This window comes from Heterodontus francisci, chromosome 12, assembly GCF_036365525.1.
Source record: "Heterodontus francisci isolate sHetFra1 chromosome 12, sHetFra1.hap1, whole genome shotgun sequence".
In the NCBI taxonomy this organism is placed as follows: Eukaryota; Metazoa; Chordata; class Chondrichthyes; order Heterodontiformes; family Heterodontidae; genus Heterodontus; species Heterodontus francisci.
Genome location: NC_090382.1, coordinates 28,892,230 through 28,913,505, shown reverse-complemented (window position 1 = coordinate 28,913,505; position 21,276 = coordinate 28,892,230). Strand labels below are relative to the sequence as shown.

Here is a 21,276-nt window from a genome sequence, read left to right as displayed (position 1 = left end):
AGGCCCTTCGGCCCTCGATGTTGCGCCGACCATCTGACCTACACTATTCCATTTTCATCCATATGTCTATCCAATGACCACTTAAATGCCCTTAAAGTTGGCGAGTCTACTACTGTTGCAGGCAGGGCGTTCCACGCCCCTACTACTCTCTGCGTAAAGAAACTACCTCTGACATCTGTCCGATATCTTTCACCCCTCAACTTAAAGCTATGTCCCCTCGTGTTTGCCATCATCATCCGAGGAAAAAGACTCTCACTATCCACCCTATCTAACCCTCTGATTATCTTGTATGTCTCTATTAAGTCACCTCTCCTCCTCCTTCTCTCTAACGAAAACAACCCCAAGTCCCTCAGCCTTTCCTCGTAAGACCTTCCCTCCATACCAGGCAACATCCTAGTAAATCTCCTCTGCACCCTTTCCAAAGCTTCCACATCCTTCCTATAATGCGGTGACCAGAACTGCATGCAATACTCAAGGTGCGGCCTCACCAGAGTTTTGTACAGCTGCATCATGACCTCGTGGCTCCGAAACACGATCCCCCTACTAATAAAAGCTAACACACCATATGCCTTCTTAACAGCCCTATTAACCTGGGTAGCAACTTTCAGGGATTTATGTACCTGGACACCAAGATCTCTCTGCTCATCTACACTACCAAGAATCTTCCCATTAGCCCAGTACTCTGCATTGCTGTTACTCCTTCCAAAGTGAATCACCTCACACTTCTCCGCATTAAACTCCATTTGCCATCTCTCAGCCCAGCTCTGCAGCCTATCTTTGTCCCTCTGTACCCTACAACACCCTTCGACACTATCCACAACTCCACCGACCTTCGTGTCATCCGCAAATTTACTAACCCACCCTTCTACACCCTCATCCAGGTCATTTATAAAAATGACAAACAGCAGTGGCCCCAAAACAGAGCCTTGCGGTACACCACTAGTAACTAAACTCCAGGATGAACATTTGCCATCAACCACCACCCTCTGTCTTCTTTCAGCTAGCCAATTTCTGATCCAAAGCTCTAAATCACCTTCAACCCCATACTTCCGTATTTTCTGCAATCGCCTACCGTGGGGAACCTTATCAAACGCCTTACTGAAATCCATATACACCACATCCACGGCTTTACCCTCATCCACCTGTTTGGTCACCTTCTCGAAAAACTCAATAAGGTTTGTGAGGCACGACCTACCTTTCACAAAACCGTGCTGACTATCGCAAATGAACTTATTCTTCTCAAGATGATTATAAATCCTATCTCTTATAACCTTTTCCAACATTTTACCCACAACCGAAGTAAGGCTCACAGGTCTATAATTACCAGGGCTGTCTCTACTCCCCTTCTTGAACAAGGGGACAACATTTGCTATCCTCCAGTCTTCCGGCACTACTCCTGTCGACAATGACGACATAAAGATCAACAACAACGGTTCTGCAATCTCCTCCCTGGCTTCCCAGAGAATCCTAGGATAAATCCCATCTGGCCCAGGGGACTTATCTATTTTCACTCTTTCCAAAATTGCTAACACCTCCTCCTTGTGAATCTCAATCCCATCTATCCTAGTAGGCTGTATCTCAGTAATCTCCTCGACAACATTTTCTTTCTCTGCTGTAAATACTGACGAAAAATATTCATTTAACGCTTCCCCTATCTCCTCTGATTCCGCACACAACTTCCCACTACTATCCTTGATTGGCCCTGTTCTAACTCTTATCATTCTTTTATTCCTGATATACCTATAGAAAGCCTTAGGGTTTTCTTTGATCCTATCCGCCAATGACTTCTCGTGTCCTCTCCTTGCTCTTCTTAGCCCTCCCTTTAGATCCTTCCTGGCTAGCTTGTAACTCTCAAGCGCCCTAACTGAGCCTTCACGTCTCATCCTAACATAAGCCGCCCTCTTCCTCTTGACAAGCGCTTCAACTTCTTGAGTAAACCACGGCTCCCTCGCTCGACAACTTCCTCCCTGCCTGACAGGTACATACTTATCAAGGACATGCATTAGCTGCTCCTTGAATAAGCTCCACATTTCGTTTGTGCCCATCCCCTGCAGTTTCCTTCCCCATCCTACACATTCTAAATCTTGCCTAATCGCGTCATAATTTCCTTTCCCCCAGCTATAAATCTTGCCCTGCGGTATATACCTGTCCCTGCCCATCGCTAAGGTAAACCTAACCGAATTGTGATCACTATCGCCAAAGTGCTCACCTACATCTAAATCGAACACCTGGCCGGGTTCATTACCCAGTACCAAATACAATGTGGCATCGCCCCTGATTGGCCTGTCCACATACTGTGTCAGAAAACCCTCCTGCATACACTGGACAAAAACCGACCCATCTAAAGTACTCGAACTATAGTATTTCCAGTCAATATTTGGAAAGTTAAAGTCCCCCATAACCACTACCCTGTTACTCTCGCTCCTGTCGAGAATCATCTTCGCTATCCTTTCCTCTACATCTCTGGAACTATTCGGAGGTCTATAGAAAACTCCCAACAGGGTGACCTCTCCTCTCCTGTTTCTAACCTCGGCCCATACTACCTCAGTAGACGAGTCCTCAAACGTCCTTTCTGCCGCTGTAATACTTTCCTTGATTAACAATGCCACACCCCCCCCTCTTTTACCCTCTTCTCTGTTCTTACTGAAACATCTAAATCCCGGAACCTGCAACATCCATTCTTAGAACCATAGAAAAATTATGGCACAGAAGGAGGCCATTCAGCCGGTCGTGTCCATGCTGGTTCAACTTGGTTCAAACCAAAGGAAGTGCATATCTCTGTCTCTGCCATTGCTGCTGCCCTCTGATCTTTGTGAAATTACTTTGCAACTGCTGACCTTCATTTAGTACTCCAGCCTCCCAAAGAAAAAATCTTCCAATTAGACTTGTGAGGATTTCTTATGATCACGGTCACTGATGATGGATTGGCTGCAGAAGAAAAGTGAAGAATTACTTTCTGTCCCTGAGAATACTGGTGATGTAATTTTCCAAAAACATATCAATAGACAGTTGCGTTTACTGGGGGTGAGGAAGCACACAAAGGGTGATTTAACTCCCTCAGGAATTGATTGAAAAACAATTGACTTGGGGTCTGTATGACTTTCTGTTGCCATGGGAAATTCAAGTAGGTCCTGTTTTTCTACGCTTTTAATACATATGGTAATACATATAGAAAAGTGGCTATTGCTTGAATATGCTATGGCTAATCTCACCTTTAGCATTATTGATCTTGTGTTGCCTTTAATCTCCAAAGAAAGTGATGGATGATGATGTTGCATGCTTTTACTTTACCAGACTTGGGACATGGTTTATTTGTGCCTTGTTTTCCTTCAAGATTGGCAAATTGCCTTATAGTGATCTCGGTTTATAAGGACAGAAATGCCGATTGGTGACACCCATACTAAAGTAGTACATGCATTCTACTGCTGTGTACATTTAACCTGTTTAATGTACTGTATAAACAAAGTCAGTCATAGGAAGTACCAAATAGGCACAACTTTATCAGCACAACTCTGACTTTACAAATCAGGTTTAAAACTTTTATAATAAGGAAATGACTCATTAGAAATTAATTCAATTGGAAATGTGATGTGAATCCAGGATGATGTGCTGCTTCCCTGGTGCCAGGGTCACGGATTTCACTGAATGTCTAAAGAACACCTTGAGAGAGGAGGGTGAAGAGATTGGTCCACATTGGTACCAATGACATAGGTAGGTAGGAAGAGGGATGTGGTCCTGCAAAAAATGTTTAGTGAGCTAGGTAAGAAAGTAGCAAGCAGGACCTCAAAAGTAGTAACCTCCGAATTACTCCCAGTACCATGTGCAAGTGAGTATAGAAATAGAAGGATAGTGCAGATGAATGCATGGCTGGAAAGACAGTGCAGGAGGAAGGGCTTTAGATTCCTAGGACACTGGGATCAGTTCTAGAGAAGGTGGGACCTGTCCAGGCCAGACGGGTTGCACCCAAACAGAGCTGGGACAAATTTCCTTGCGGGGCAATTTGCTAGTGCTATTTGAGAGGGGTTAAGCTAACTTGGCAGGAACCAGGAGGAAATATCAGAGAGGAATACCAAAGTGCTCAGAATACTGGGAGAGATAGATAGCGCTAGCGAAGGGAATAATAAGTTATTAGGTGGGGTCAGAGTAAGGAAGAAAACCATAATGCCTAAATCAGGGCTAATATGTATGTATGTGAATGCACAGAATGTGGTTAATAAGATTAGTGAGTTCCAGGCACAGATTGACATGTGGAAATATGATGTTGTGGCTATGACAGAGACCTGGCTCAAAGAAGGGCAGGACTATATATTAAATATTCCTGGATACAAGATGTTCAGGAAAGATAGGAAATGAAGAAAAGGGGGAGGAGTGGCAATATTGATTAAGGAGAGCATTGTAGTGCTAGAGAGAGAGGATATCTTTGAGGAGTGAAGGATGGAATCTATTTGGCTAGAGCTAAGGAACAAAAAAGGTGCAATTACATTGTACGGTGTAGTCTATAGACCACGAACTAGTCGAAAGGATGAAGAAAAACAAATTTGTAAGGAAATTACAGAGAGATGCAAAAATTATAGTGTAGTTATAATGGGGGACTTTAATTATCCAAATATAGATTGGAATAGTAGTAGTGTAAAGGGCAGAAAGGGGCAATAGTTCAGGCAATTTTTTTTACAGCAGTATGTTTCCAATCCGACAGAAGAGGGGGGTGGGGGTAAGAGGCACTGCTGGACCTGGTTCTTACGAATGAGCTGGGCCAAGTGGATCAAATATCAGTAGGAGAACATTTAGGGGACAGTGATCATTGTATCATAAGGTTTAGGTTGGTTATGGAAAAGGACAAAGAACAATCTAGAGTACAAGTAATTAACTGGGGGAAAGCCAACTTCAATGGGGTAAGGATGGATCTGGACCAAATAAATTGGAATCAAGATTGGCAGGAAGAACAGTAGCTGAACAAAGGGATACCTTCAAAGAAGAGATAATTTGGGCACAGTCAAGGTATATTCCCTCGAAGGGGAAAGGTAGGGCAAACAAATCCAGAGCTCCCTAGGTGACAAAAGAAAGAGATGAAGAAAAATTGTGCTCATGACAGATATCAGGTAGATATTACAATGGAGAACCAGACTCAATATAGAAGGCTCAGAGGGGAAGTGAAAAAGCAAAATAATAGAACCAAAGAAAGAGTATGAAAAGAGACTGGCAGCTAATATAAAAAGGAATCCCAAAGTCTTCTATAGGTATATAAATAGTAAAATGATAAAAGGTGGAGTAGGACCGATTAGGGACCTAAAGGGGAGACAGGGGGAATAGCTGAGGTAGTAAATGAATACTTTGCATCTGTCTTTACCAAGGAAGAAGATATTACCCAGGCCACAGTGAAAGATGAGGTAATTGATACACTGGAAGGATTTAAAATTGATAAGGAGGGGGTATTAGATAGGCTATCTGTATTTAAAATTGATAAAACACCAGGGCCAGGTGAGATGCATCCAAGAATCCTAAGGGAAGTGAGAGTGGAAATTGTGGCTGCACTGGCCATAATTTTCCAGTCTTTAGATTCAGGGGTAGTGACACAGGACTCGAGAATTGCAAATGTTACACCTTTGTTCAAAAAAGGATATAACGATAAGCCAAGCAACTACAGGCCAGCCAGTTTAACTTTGATGGTGGGGAAACTTCTAGAAACAATAATTTTGGACCAAATTAATAGTCACATGGATAAATGTGTGTTAAGGAAAGTCAGCAAGGATTCGTTAAGACAAAATCATGTTTACCTAACTTGCTTGAGTTTTTTTGAAGAGGTAATCAAGATGGTTGATGAGGGCAGTGATGTTGAAGTGATGTACATGGATTTCCAAAAGGCATTTGATACAGTGCCACACAACAGACTTGTGAGCATATTTATAGCTCATGGAATAAAAGGGACGGTGGCAACATGGATACAAAATTGGCTGAGTGACAGGAAACAGAGAGTAGTGGTTAATGGAGATTTTGCAGGCTGGAGGAAGGTTTGTAGTGGAGTTCCCCAGTGGTCAGTGTTGAGACCCTTGCTCTTCCTGATATATATTAATGACCCAGATCTTGGTGTACAGGGCACAATTTCAAAATTTACAAATGTTACGAAACTTGGAACAATTGTGAACTGTGAGGAGGATAGTGCAGGACTTCAAAAGGATGTAGAGAAGTTGGTGGAATGGGCAGATAAGCAGCAGATGAAATTCAATACAGAGAAATGTGAAGTGATTCACTATGGTAGGAAGAACATGGAGAGACAATATAAAATAAAGGGGACAACTCTAAAGAGGGTGCAGGAGCAGAGGGACCTGGGGGTATATGTGCATCAGTCATTGAAGGTGGCAGGACAGGTTGAGAGAGCGATTAATAAAGCATACAGTATCCTGGGCTTCATTAATAGAGACATAGAGTACAAGAGCAAGGAGGTTATGTTGAACTTGTGTAAGACACTAGTTTGGCCTCAACTGGAGTATCGCCTCCAGGTCTTGGCGCTGCACTTTTGGAAAGATGTGAAAGCATTGGAGAGAGCACAGAAAAGATTCACAAGAATGGTTCCAGGGATGAGGAACTTAAGTTATGAAGATAATTGGAGAAGTTGGAACTGTTTTCCTTGGAGAAGACAAGGCTGAAATGAGATTTGATAGAGGTATTCAAAATCATGGGTCTGGACAGAGCAGATAGGGAAAAACTGTTCTCACTCGTGAAAGATTGAGAACGAGCGGGCACAGATTTAAAGTGATTGGCAAAGAAGCAAAAGTGACATGAGAATAAACTTCTTCATGCAGCGAGTGGTTAGGATCTGGAATACATTGCCTGAGAGTGTGGTAGAGTCAGGTTCAATTCAGGCTTTCAAAAGGGAATTAGACTGTTACCTGAAAAGGAAGAATGTGCAAGATTACGGGGAGAAGGCGGGGGAATGACACTAAGTGAATTCGGAGAGTGGATGCAGACACAATGGGCTAAATGGCCTCCTCCTGCACTATAACAATTCTGTAATCTAAATATGGACATAGTCAAGCTGTGTTTGATGGGTAAATGTATCACCTGGTGTGGTATTGTGTCTTGTAGACCTGGAAGACTCCTGGTTCAATCCCTTCCATTTCTGTTGAATGTGGAAGGCATTACGACTTGCTTTGGTGTTCTTATGCCAGGGAACGAAAAAGAAAATCAGCCAGTGTTTCTGATCACTGGAAATTCCATATGACTGGGCATTGGGTAGGACAGGTCTAAGCTCAGCTGTGATGCCTCACATAGTCTTATAGCCTGCTGAATTGCTGTTTAGGCTAACAGATGAAGAATGCCTACTTGGGCAAGGTAACAGCAAACTAAACATGAAATAATCCACCAGAATAGCATCTTCAATGGGAGCTGGGGCAAAAGTGGATAAACAGGTGGAACATTTACAGTCATCTTGGGGTTTGGAGTGTAAAAAGACATGCAAGGTGAATGTTGGATTCCTTAAAATGTCTGAGGCATTCATTCAAGGACAGTATTAATCACTCCCAGATTAGTTACAGAACTGGATCAAGTGCAGCGTGGAAATTCCTCACATCTGTGCCAAAAACATCTTTTTCCTTTAACTATAGAAAAGAAAAAGAAAAATACTGCAGATGCTGGAAATCTGCAATAAAAACAGAAAGAGCTGGAAGTACTCAACTGGTCAGATAGCATCTGAGGAGAGAGAAACAGAGTTAATGTTTCAGGTCTGTGATCTTTCATCAGAACCGACAAAGTTAGAAATGTAATAGGTTTTGAGCAAGCAGAAGTGGGGAGGGAGGGGGAAGAAAAACAAAAGGGAAGGTCTGTGATCTGGTAGGGGGCAGGATCGATTAAATGGCAAAAGGTTTCATGGGGTGCACGGCCAAATAGGACATGTGAAGAAACAAAAGGTCTGTCTAGAGGAGGAGTGAATGGCAGAATTATGAATAGCTGCCTTCCAAAAGCAAAAATAAAGGAATTAAGGAGAAACAAGAGAGAGAAAAAACAGCAAAGAAAAACTTACCAAAACAAAATAGGGGAAGAGGTTACAATCTAAAGTTGTTGAACTCAATGTTGAGTCCAGAAGGCTGCTAAGTGCTCAGTCAAAAGATGATGTGCTGTTTCTTGAGTTTGCGTTGAACTTCATTGGAACACTGCAGCAGGCCAAGGATAGGAAATTCAGAGTGGGAGAATTAAAATGACAGGCAACTGGAAGCTCAGGGCCATGCTTGCAGACTGAAAGGAGGTGTTCCACAAAGCAGTCACCCAGTCAGCATTTAGACTCCCTGGTGTAGATGAGACCACATCGTGAGCAGCGAACACAGTATGCTGAACCAGTGCAGCATTTCCATTTATGCCACTAGCCATTCACATGGCTTCTGTTTGCCAATTGGTGATATAACAGTTTTTGCCGTTGTTTGATTCCCAGTTGATCTGCCCCAACCTCATTCTGATTCAGACTCATAGTGGAGAAAGTGGAGAGTTTAATTTCATTAGTATAGCCTTGATTTAAATGAAAGAACCATGTATGAGACCCAGCTGAATTTACTGCCACCCAAGTTATTCTTCAATGGAGTAGCTGGTTTAGGAAATACAATATATTTTCAACAAGAAATGTGCTCAGCATATTACACTCCACAGAAATTCACAACCTCCACCTTTCCTTAGGGGGTTATTCTTGGAATGACTTTGGTTTGATGGTATATTCTGGGCTAGCATCTATGCTCAACCACTACCCATTCATGAAAAAGATGTGTTCTCCTATTATAGCAGAGTGCATCCCTCCATATGTCAGTCAGAATGAATACTGAACACACTCTGCCTGAAAGTCAACAGGTATCAGACCTCTTCCTGGAAAACCACAAGACCCAGACATCTCAGATAACTACGGATCAGACCGCAAGATCAGAATGGGGCCAAACGCGAACAAAGGACCCATACTATTGACCCACGCAAGGCAATGATCTGGCCCAACCAACAGGGCCTTTGATATGCTACCCACCCAGCCAAACCCTAGTGTCTGTGGATGATTTATTCTAAGTGTCAAGCAACACATTGTTCCCAGCACATGCACAGTGATATTGACAACCTAAATGTGTCGATTAATTCTCTTGTAAGTATTGTGTGACAAAACTGTACAATGACATTGGAAACATATTTGTGTATTCTACTAAGGAAAATTTAAAAAGAACAAACTTGAAATTTAAAAAAAAATCTGTACTGATGAAGTAAATGTCAGTGGAACAGTAGTGCCATGAAATTCTAGAAACAATTTGTGCTGTATTGACTTGCTGAGATAAGTTACAAAGCAGAATTAAGAGTGGTGCTAGAGGAAAGGTCATAGGGAGACTCTGCACTTACACTGGTGTTTACTACCTGTTTGCTTTGATTTGTGTTTCAAGATGGATGAGATTAAAGCTAAAGATCGAATAATCTTTTCCCTGGAAAAGGAGCTAGAGGTACAAACCGGTTACACACAGAAGCTTCAACTCCAGAAGGAGGCTCTCGATGAGCAATTGTTCCTAGTGAAGGAAGCAGAATGCAACATGGGCATGAGCAGCCCTAAACGGGAGATCCCAGGCACTGATCGTCCAGGCAGTCCAGTAAGCAGCACATACAATTAAAGGTTTTGGTTAAGATAACTACTGCTTCAAGAAAGAAAAGTTTGCATTTATACAATGCCTTCTCGATGTTTTGTGCACAATGAAAGGCTTTGAACGGCAGTCAGTTATGCACATATGCAACAGCCATTTTGCACTCAACAGGATTCCACAAGCCATAATGAACTGAATGACCACTTAATCTGTTTTTGATACCATTGAGTGAGGTAGGAATGTTGGCCAGGATGCTGCGAGAATCTCCTCTTCTGTGATCAGTACAAGGAAATCTTTTAATGATCACTTGACATGGGAGGTAGGCCATTAGCTGCATCTTACTCAAAGGATGCCACACTCATCAATGCAGCACCCCCTCAATACATCACTGGAGTGTCGAGCTAGATTATTGCTCCTATTGTGGAATAGGGAGAACCTGACTCTTTGCATGTAGAGCATAGTGGGCATGAAGCATCAGGTAATCTGAAAAGAATTTATTTTATAAAGGCTTCCTTTAAGCCAAGTGTCAGTTTAATTCAGTTTGCAGTACTGTGATCCCTGAGTCATAGATTATATGTCCTGATCACATAATCTAGGCTGACAGACCAGTGCAGGATGGAAGAAATACTGCCTTGTCAGATATGCCGACTTTTGAATAAGATGTTAAATTGCAATTAGATAGACCTAAATTTCCCATCACACTATTCAAAGAAGAGCAAGGAGTTTTTCTTGTGTCCTGACCTACAATCTTCCCTCAACCAATATCACCCAAAATGCATTATGGGGTCTTATATGCATTTGCTATTTGTTGTGCACAAGTTGCCTGTCAAATTTGCATGCATAAGATTGGAATGTATACAATTGGAAAAACCTATTGCAGTTTGGTGGCTGGCCATAGTGATGGCACTTTGAAAGTAACCCATTGGTTGTAAACGTGCTTTGGGCCATCCTGCGGATGTGAAAGGTATCATATACATGCAAGTTCTTCCTTCTATCAGAATTGAATATGTATCACATATGTATTATTCATGATATCTCAGTTTCCTAAATATGTATTTTTTGCTCAAAGAGGAAGAGGGTAAGTGATGTTAAGTGGGGGGTAGGTTTTATGGGGTCACAATAAACCTGTTGAATTCTCCCAGAAGTCAAGTTCTCATTGGTTGCAGGCCTAAGGTGTTTGTAGATTTCTATCTCGGTTGAAGGTTCAGTTGAAGACAATGGATCACTTCTAATTCACTGCTTTGTGAGTATAGATGTAGAATTCTACAGCAGGGCGCATCCCTTCTGGCTGTCCCATCCCTTCGATCTCAGCCCCTGAGATGGAAAACAAGCTCCTTGCATGCTTCTTTCTGGATCTTTGTCTCTTTACAAGGGCTACCCTTTTAAGGTAGAAAAATTGTCATATCATCTTCTGTTAGGAGGTGCTTTGGTCTCTACACCATGGTGATCACACAATGGCCCAAATGAGAATAATGTCTCCACTTCACACCTTCTTTGTTTCAGAAGAACCCATTCAATTCAGGAATATTTCAGGATGGGTGTAGGATGGGTGCAATTGAAACCGCTTAGCTTTGAAGATATTACTTTGTCCCTGTCAGACAGTTTGAATATACAAAGGCCAAGTCTTTTAACCTTTGATGACCACTTTAGAGCACATTGTTCACTTTTCAAAAGAAAGGTCCAAATTTTTTTTTAAAAACAGTCAATTTTTATAACTCTTCAGTTTTAGTTCATAATTTTCATTGTCGCACTTCTCGTAAGCGTAACAAAAATATTTTCTTTCCAGATTGATATAGTGATACCATAGACTGAGTTTGTCCATGTTTAGAACATATCAATTAGAAATGAAATACATCATTTGCTTAACAATCTATATTGTGGAGAAAATAGAGCAAAAATATTAATACTTGTTTCCATTTTTTGATGAATTTTTCATTTTGTTTTCTGCATTTAGTTGCTGCTCTTGATTCAGATGAATTGAACAAGTAGCTAACAGCTATCAGTGAACAGGGGTTGTTTTCATCAGCACTCCCTGAGCTGCAGTCACTGCTCATCCGCATTGCACAATGTTATTATTATACAATATTCTTGCACACAGGACCTGCGGAGAAACCAGCGCAAGATTGCAGACCTTAACTCAACAATTCGGAAACTAGAAGATAGAAATACATTGCTGGTAGATGAAAGGAACGAATTGGTAAGTGATTTAAATCCACAGCTCAACAACATATTTCTGATTTCTGGATAAATTACACATGACCCTCCTCCAGCAGCAAACCTGTCCCAGAGGCAAATTCATCCCTGAGCTTCAGCAAGCTATTCCACCATGAGGAGTATCCCAACCCAGCTTGATCCTGTAGCAGACATGTTAACATCCAAATGTTGGTACATCTGAAAAGGCAGTACTCCTTCCAAACTGCACTGAACTGTCAGCCTAGATTATGTGATGGTAATATGGAATGAGAATCTTGGCTTATATTATCACCGGATCTAGTTCAATGGTCACTAAGATCAATTGCACTGCCCTTACCAGCCTGCCTGAGATTAGCTAACTCAGTGGCAACTGGCAATTAAACCTGGGACTTTTCATGTCTTAAAGGCTCAGATACTCAGAGGATAAGTGGCTTTTCTGGTTCCCACAATATGAACTGAACACAAATTAAACCCCCATCATTGGACAAATTGGGTGGAATTTTATGCTCTCCCCTGTGGCGGGTTTGGAGGTGGGGAAAGCATAAAATTGGGTGGGATGGTGGCGGGGAGGGTTCCCACCACCCTCCTGCCTCTGCCAAAATTTAGTCTGGGGCGGGATGGCCTGTGAACGGCCTTCCTGCCCTGCTGCCAATTGACGCCCTTAACTGGTAATTAACCCCCAATTAAGGACATCTTCCCGCCGCAGCCATAATTATCCATGCAGTGGGCTGGATGTTGTTGCACAGGAAACATGGCATGCCTGTTCAGGCTGCTTCTCGGTTCTGGGTTAATGGGGGGCCTCGTTCAAAGGCACTTAGTGTCTGAACAAGGGACCTGACATCAGGAAGGTGGGGGGCCCGCTGAGGGCCACCCCTCTGCCCTTCTGCTGACCCACTCCCCCCTCCCCAGTAACCACTACACCATGGGAGCCCTCCCGCCCTGACCTACCTGAGGCCTGGGTCCAGCGACGATCCTCGGCCTCCAAGATGGTCATCTCCAGCACCTCCGCGCTGGCACTGCAGCTACCGACCTCTAATTGACCGCCATCTCTCCAAGGGTGGCACTCCCGGTGACGGGGTCCTAATTCCTATGGAAGGCCTGTCACTGATTGGCACTAAATTCAGCGGGCCTTCCGGAAAAGAGGTGACGTGGGAATCTTGGTGTCAGTTTCTCCCGACATCGTGACCTCCGCTGTCGGCATAAAATTCCCCCCGTTATGTAATTTCTCAAAACACCTCATTAATGGAGACAAAATTCTGTCTGGAGTACTTCTTGCTCAAAGTATTACTTCTTTATATAAAAAGTCAGTTCTAATATTGCTGCTCACTTCCATTTCAAACTATAGGGGTTGGGGGAAGCAGATTTAAACCATTCTGGGATCTGCTCCAGAGCCACTCAACTCTGGGAAACGACTCGATAGGTTGATAAGTCCCAGTATTCCCCAGAATTTCCTTTCCCTTTCAGTAATCTCTTGCAAGGTTGTCTCTTACTGTAACTCCTATGTTAATTAGTCTTGGTGAGATTGGTATTAGTATCAAGTTACACTAGCTTATAGCAGTCAACAGGTTATCCTTGGATAAAATGTGATCATTTGTATGGGTAGTGTTAACATTGGTGATGCCACTGAAATCATCAAGAGTGCCAAGCCTGCTATACTTTGAGCTCTGCACGAACTGCTTTGCCTGTGCTGGGATGAGGGAGCAGTTCCACAGGACATGTGCAATGCCAATATCATCACCCTCTATAAGAACAAGGGTGACCGCGGTGACTGCAACAACTACCGTGGAATCTCCCTGCTCAGCATAGTGGGGAAGGTCTTCGCTCGTGTCGCTTTAAACAGGCTCCAGAAGCTAGATGAGCGTGTCTATCCTGAGGCACAGTGTGGCTTTCGAGCAGAGAGATTCACCATTGACATACTGTTCTCCCTTCGCCAGCTACAGGAGAAATGCCGTGAACAACAGATGCCCCTCTACGTTGCTTTCATTGATCTCACCAAAGCCTTTGACCTCGTCAGCAGACGTAGTCTCTTCAGACTACTAGAAAAGATTGGATGTCCACCAAAGCTACTAAGTATCATCATCTCATTCCATGACAATATAAAAGGCACAATTCAGCACAGCCGCGCCTCATCAGACCCCTTTCCTATCCTGAGTGGCGTGAAACAGGGCTGTGTTCTCGCACCTACACTGTTTGGGATCTTCTTCTCCCTGCTGCTCTCACATGCATTCAAGTCCTCAGAAGAAGGAATTTTCCTCCACACAAGATCAGGTGGCAGGTTGTTCAACCTTGCCCGTCTAAAAGCGAAGACCAAAGTACGGAAAGTCCTCATCAGGTAACTCCTCTTTGCTGACGATGCTGCATTAACATCTCACACTGAAGAGTGTCTGCAGAGACTCATCGACAGGTTTGCGGCTGCCTGCAATGAATTTGGCCTAACCATCAGCCTCAAGAAAACGAACATCATGGAACAGGACGTCAGAAATGCCCCATCTATTAATATCGGCGACCACACTCTGGAAGTGGTTCAAGAGTTCACCGACCTAGGCTCAACTATCACCAGTAACCTGTCTCTCGATGCAGAATTAAACAAGCGCATGGGAAAGGCTTCCTCTGCTATGTCCAGACTGGCCAAGAGAGTGTGGGAAAATGGTGCACTGACACAGAACACAAAAGTCCAAGTGTATCAAGACTGTGTCCTCAGTACCTTGCTCTACGGCAGCGAGGCCTGGACAACGTACATCAGCCAAGAGCGACATCTCAATTCATTCCATCTTCGCTGCCTCCGGAGAATCCTTGGCATCAGGTGGCAGGACCGTATCTCCAACACAGAAGTCCTCGAGGCGGCCATCATCCCCAGCACATACACCCTACTAAGCCAGCGGCGCCTGAGATGGCTTGGCCATGTGAGCCGCATGGAAGATGGCAGGATCCCCAAGGACACATTGTGCAGCGAGCTCGTCACTGGTACCAGACCCACCGGCCGTCCATGGCTCCGCTTTAAAGACGTCTGCAAACGCAACATGAGGTCCTGTGGCATTGATCACAAGTCATGGGAGTCAGTTGCCAGCAATCTCCAGAACTGGCGGGCAACCATAAAGGCGGGGCTAAAGCGTGGCGAGTCGAAGAGACTTAGCAGTTGGCAGGAGAAAAGACAGAAGCGCAAGGAGAGAGCCAACTGTGCAACAGCCCTGACAACCAGTTTTATCTTCAGCACCTGTGGAAGAGTTTGTCACTCTAGAATTGGCCTTTATAGCCAATCCAGGCGCTGCTCCACAAACCTCTGACCATCTCCAGGCGCTTACCCATTGTCTCTCGAGACAAGGAGGCCAAAGAAGAACTGGTGATGATTTTGAGTCAAAGATTAGTTGTGAAATTTGAACTTATGGAGGGACTTCCCATGAATAATGAAGCATTTGTGCGTAATCTATTGGACAGAAATTGTGGGTTGGATTCTTGTTCTGGGTTGGGACCTTGATGTCAGGTTCATTTCTGGGTCCCAAAATCGCATCGCATTGGCGCCTGAGGCCCGACGTGATTTTTCACCAGCTGGCCAATTCATGGCCAGGGTGTGTGCTTGCTGCAGAATTAAGGCCCTGAGAGATCAACAGCCCTACAGTCAGAGGCGGGAACAGCTGATTTATGTAGGAGAGAGAGGGCGCCTCAAGATGGAGGCGTCCTCTGAAGAGCTTTTAACAAAGGTGAAATTTATACTGGCCACTGCAGCTATGGTCATCTCACAGCCATGGCCATGGGTGGGGGGGGGGTGGTGGTGGTTAAAGTTATATGGAGTGCTGTACCCCACCTTGGTCTTCCAGAAGGCTGCCTTCATTCATCAGCCAGGAGTTGGCCTCAGCAGGGATCCTGACTTGTGCCTGCACTGTGCCCTTAATAGGCCCTTGTAGGGCCTTAATTGGCTACCCACTGCTTGCAGATGGTTAGCCATCGCCACCACCACCCAGCCCACCTCCTCCCGCTAACCATTCATTTTGTAAAATGGCCCAGAGGGGGGAGCATGCGGCGGATTGGTGCTGGGAAATTGCGGACCTGTCCGCCTCCAGTCTTGTCTCCATGGCCTTTTAATATTTCGGCCCTGTGTGTTTACTGGAGTCAATGGTTATGAGTGTCATAAAATTTGGAGATTTTATTGAAATTTTTGCCCATTAAATGTCTGCATTTTTATGTCCAAATTTTAACTGTATAGTGATTTTTAAATAGAATATGATATTGGATGCATTTAACAATATTGACTTTAATTTCAAATTTGTATTTTCATTGAGGTTTTGATGTTCTATATTGTTATATCCCATAATGGTGAGTCACTGGAGGCAGAAAATATCAATTGTTTTCAATAAAAGGGAGGTAGGTGATCATCTTCAATAGTCCCTGAAGGAGGAGCTTGAAAAAGAGAGACCAGAAAAGTCAATCCCCAGCAAAGATTGCAATTCCTCAATGTACCTGTTGGACTCTGTATTTTTCATGATAAATCAATTTTGCGACCACATGAAGGCTTCTCCTGTTTGGGTCATTCCAAGATTAATTAATTGGGTAGTCTAGGCAATCGACTCCATGCTATCCCTGACTAAACCATCTGAGGTGTGTGCAACAGACCACGCCAACTCATAACACTCAGGACCACCATGGTCACATCAATTCTGTGCTTTCTCAGGCTCACTCTCACATGTTTGCATGAGATTTGATGAGGGAAAACAAATTCATCTTAGCTCAAAGGTTGGCTTTCATCATGGTGACTTTTAACTATTTTGCCTCTCACAGTAAAACAAACATGTCCTCAAGTTTTGACCACGTGGTGACCCTCATAAACAATACCTCAATTAAGCACAAAGTTTTCAGTTTTAAGTACAAGCCTAAAGATTATTCAGTTATTTCCAGTGCTGTGCTTAACATTTTGACACTTCACATGGAAGAATAGATTTTAAATTGGATTACAACATATTGGCTGAATTTGAACAATCTTTATAACATTATTATTGACTAAATGGACTCAAGGGGTTTACAGTCAGAATTGTGAGATGCCTGAGGACAACAAACAGTTGTGTGACATGTAAGTAAGGAGTCAAAAGGTCAAACAAAATTAATTTTGAACTTGTGATTCCAGCTGAAGCGAATTCGTGAAGCCGAAAAACAATATAAACCTCTCCTGGAGAAGAACAAGTGCCTGAACAAGAGAAACGATGACTTAACTCAGTCTTTGCAACGTATGGAGGAGAAATTCAAAGTACTTACCAGAGAAAATGCAGAAATGGTAATTTCCAAATATGACAGAATTTTGATTCTCCATCTCACTCAAGTAAAATGATATCCACCATTTACAAGGTTATACACATTACTTTCTGCATAGATTTGTTTAGAGTTATTGAAATCAATTGACGTATTGCAGATTTTCAAAAAGCCATCATATGAGCCTTGATGTTAATCCCAGATGGATCCTGGGCAGATGTGTAATGAGGAGAGTTACAGACATGGAATACCAGCTAGTATAACTACTGGGCCTCATTTAAATCCTGCTGGCCAAATGCCTGCCCGTTCGAGACGTAAAGTTGCAGGGAAGCAGTGGAAAATCATGTAGCCTGGAGGGGCAGGATTGGTTCCAGGAAGCATTTTGCAAGGAGCTCGTGTTTGGAAATAGGAAAGTCGGTGGATGAAGAGGCCTAAGCTTTCTTTGTGCATCCTGGAGGAGGTGCAGTCCTGCTCCCCCTGGCCCCACAGGGAAAGAAAATTCTTACCTTTTACAGCCTGGGGACTTGATCCTCTCCTGGGTGGGGGCCTGATCCTCTCCTGGGTAGGGTTCTGATCCTCTCTGGGGGCTGATCCTCTCCAGGGTGGGATCTGTTCCACTCCAGGGTGGGGTTCTGATCGACTCTGGGGGCTGATCCTCTCCTGGGGGCCAGGCCCTCGTCAGTTCAGTTGGGAAGGCTGCAGCAACTTCCCTGCTCAGGTCTGAATTAAAATTTCAGTAAAGTCTTTACTACATCATTAGGACCTGCCATAAAGGAGAGGTTAAAATCATGGACGGTGGGATCCAGGAGGCGTTTAGGTGGTATGTAACCTGCCAATTTCAACCGTCCACCTGCTCAGTTTCTGTCTGGTAGCTAGGGCTGGAATGGGCTGCCATCTTCTTGAAGAAGTGTCCATTCAACTTTTATTTCATTGATGACAAACAGATGATGCAGAAACCTGAACTGGATTAAAATTAATAATTTTCACATGATGTGTCCTGATTCCCTTTCCACCTCAAACACTATAAGCTTTGTCAAACTCTTTTTCAATGAGAACAGTGCCCCTTTGTATTTTCTGACATGGGTGGTAAATTTTCTATGAGCTATTTGTAACAAAACCACCGGCATGTTTATCTCTCCCCTCCCAAACCACTACCATCACCATCTTAAAAACTAGACCTCACTCTTAACATAACCCTCGTTTCTAATTCTGTCATAATTCCACCCTCCCTTTTGCTCTAAGCTCTTGAATGTGTTGTCATTTCCCAGCCCCATGTCAATCTCTTCCATAACTCATTGACTGAATTCCTCTGGTCCTGTCAGCTGTCAGTTGATAACACTCTTCCCTCTAAGTCACAAAGTTCTGGGTTCAAGTCCCACTCCACTGTTTGCATTCAAAAATCAAGGCTGACACTCTAGTGCAGTACTGAGGGAGTGCTGCACTGTCCGAGGTGTTAGATTAGATTAGAGATACAGCACTGAAACAGGCCCATCGGCCCACCAAGTCTGTGCTGACCATCAACCACCCATTTATACTAATCCTACACTAATCCCATATTCCTACCACATCCCCACCTTCCCGATATTCCCCTACCTATACTAGGGGCAATTTATAATGGCCAATTTACCTATCAACTTGCAAGTCTTTGGCTGTGGGAGGAAACCGGAGCACCCGGCGAAAACCCACGCGGTCACATGCAGAACTTGCAAACTCCGCACAGGCAGTACCCAGAATTGAACCTGGGTCTCTGGAGCTGTGAGGCTGCAGTGCTAACCACTGCGCCACTGTGCCATTGGCTATAAAACACTTTGAAATGGTTGTCATGAAAGGCATTTTATAAATGAAAGCCTTTCTTTCTGTCTACAATGACATTATTCCCAGACATGGGCTGTTTCCATATGTACACTGATAATATGTGACTTTTCATCTGCATCACTTGTCTCGACCCCTTCACGACCTCCATGCTGTCAATCTATTTCTCCTATATGAAGTCTTGGATTAAGCATAACTTTCTACAGCTTGACATCGGGAAGGCCAAAACCCCCATCTTCAGCACCCACCACTGCTCTCATGCCACTGACTCTATTCCCATCCCTGGCCACTGTCTCAAGCTGAACCAACCCATACACAATCTTTGGATCCCATTCAAGCTGGGTTTTAAATTCCACATTCCAACCAGCACCAAAATTGCTTACCTCTACCTCCAAAAGATTGCCTACCACCATCCATGCCGGAACCTCTACACTGGAAAGACTCTTTCAACTCCAGACCTGATTATTCCAACACTCTCCTTGCCTGCTCACAGACATTGGGCACAAATTTAATTCATGTAGCACTGCTTGTGGAGGCCTTGCACCACTTACTGATTTTGGGCTGCAATGTCAGCTGCTTCCTGTGTGGTCCATGAGTCATGAGGCAGGTGTGAATGGACACTATCCTGACATCGTACAGCCTAACTGGCTGATAAAACACCAGGATTAATAACTTGTATTATGCACGTCCTGTTTACGTATGTGTAATCATTCAGGAGAAAACAAGTGTAGAAAGGCAAGATGGACCTTGAATTAGGGCTTTTTAAAGGGCCACTCAACAAGTTGCAAGTGAGGTGTTTTTCACCTACTTGTGCTGGCAGAGTTGGCAAAAGCACTGTGTAGTGTTGTTGGAGGTGTTTTTTTTGGCTGTTGGTGAGTCAGGGAGGAGAGTGGAGTACTGGACCCAGGTATGGGGGCAGTTGTTGCAATACCTCTTGGTCTGCAACATGCCCAACAGATGCAATGGAGGAGGGAGAGAGGGGGAGCTCTGCAAGGAGGGAGGAGAAGGTGGGCTCTACATCACAGGCCCAACGCAACCCAAGTTTTCCAGGAGCAATACTCATACTTTTGTATGAGCTGGGAGTAATGCCTGAGGAGGGAAAGATTTTCCAAGGAGGGGATAATGGAGCTGTGCCACCTCCTTCAGCTCAACCTGGAGCTCACAGCAGGGCACAGAGAACTCTCCCAGTGCTCGTGAAGGTCACCATTGCCATGAACTTTTATGCCTTTGGATCCTTCCAGGTGGGGGCAGGAACAGGAGACATTACCAACATTTCAGCATCCAGGAGATAATGAAGGGCATATATGCAAGGCGAGAGGGCTTCATTTCCTATCCCTCAGGAGGCAAGAACAGAATGAAAGAGCAACAAAAATAAAAAATGCTGAAAATACTCAGCAGGTCTGGCAGCATCTGTGGAGAGAAAAGCAGAATTAATGTTTCAGGTTGATGACCTTTCATCAGAACTGGCAAAGGTTCGAAAAGTAATAGATTTTGAGCAAGTGAAAGGGGGCATGAAGAATAAAAGAGAAGGATTGTGATAGGATGGAAGGCAGGAGATATTAAATGACAAAAGGTTTCATGGTAAAAGCCAAGTACAGAAACAAAAGATGTGTCTGGGTGAGGTGTACATGGCAGTATAGCAGCCATCTAAAATTATTGAACTCAATGTTGAGTCAGGAAGGCTGTAAAGTGCCCAGTTGAAAGTTGAGGTGCTGTTCCTCGATCTTGCGTTGAGCTTTATTGGAACACTGTAGCAGGCCAAGGACAGAAAGGTCAGAGTGGGAGCAAGGTGGAGAATTAAAATGACAGGTGACAGGAAGTCGAGAGTAGTCCTTGTGGACTGAACGGAGGTGTTCCACAAAACGGTGACCCCAGTGTAGAAGAGACCATATTGCAACATTGGATGAAAGAGCACAAGCCTTCACCAGGATAGTAGGATTGCAGGGCACCATCGACTGCATGTATGTGGCTCTGCAGGCCTCTCCCCACCCCCTCACCCACTCCCCCCCCTACCCCCGACAGGTCAATGGGGAGAGTTACAGGAGCCACAAGGGCTGCCACTCCATAAACATGCAATGTGCAACCACACTAAGAGCTTTATCAGGTGAATGCCCACTATCCTGGCATGATGTTTTCATTCTGCACCTGTCTGCCCTACCCACCATCTTCGGGCCTCTGAGAAGATCAAGCGGTTGACTGCTTGGGGACAAAGGCTACCCCTCTACACGTGGCTGATGACCCCTTCCACCATCCCACCATACATGTGGAGCAGGCATATAATGAAAACAAGGGAGCCATGCGTAACATTGTAGAGCAGGCAATCGGCTTCCTGAATCACTGCTTCGAGTCCTCGGGCTGCCAAAGAGGGTCTCCCAGTTTGTGACAGTGTGTTGTGTCCTCCACAGCCTGCCCATTATGGTGGTGCAGATATTACCTCCTGGCATCT

At 44.1% G+C, this 21,276-nt stretch overlaps 1 protein-coding gene across 1 annotated transcript in view; it reads left to right on the top strand.

Annotated features, from left to right (window-relative positions):
• The window catches only part of jakmip2 (janus kinase and microtubule interacting protein 2), a 310,932-nt gene that overhangs the window by 161,295 nt on the left and 128,361 nt on the right, over positions 1–21,276 (top strand). Inside the window, exons 5-7 of the mRNA XM_068042905.1 lie at positions 9,396–9,596; positions 11,686–11,784; positions 16,897–17,043. Of these exons, the coding sequence (XP_067899006.1) occupies positions 9,396–9,596; positions 11,686–11,784; positions 16,897–17,043 (447 nt within the window). The remainder of the gene's footprint in view (positions 1–9,395; positions 9,597–11,685; positions 11,785–16,896; positions 17,044–21,276) is intronic.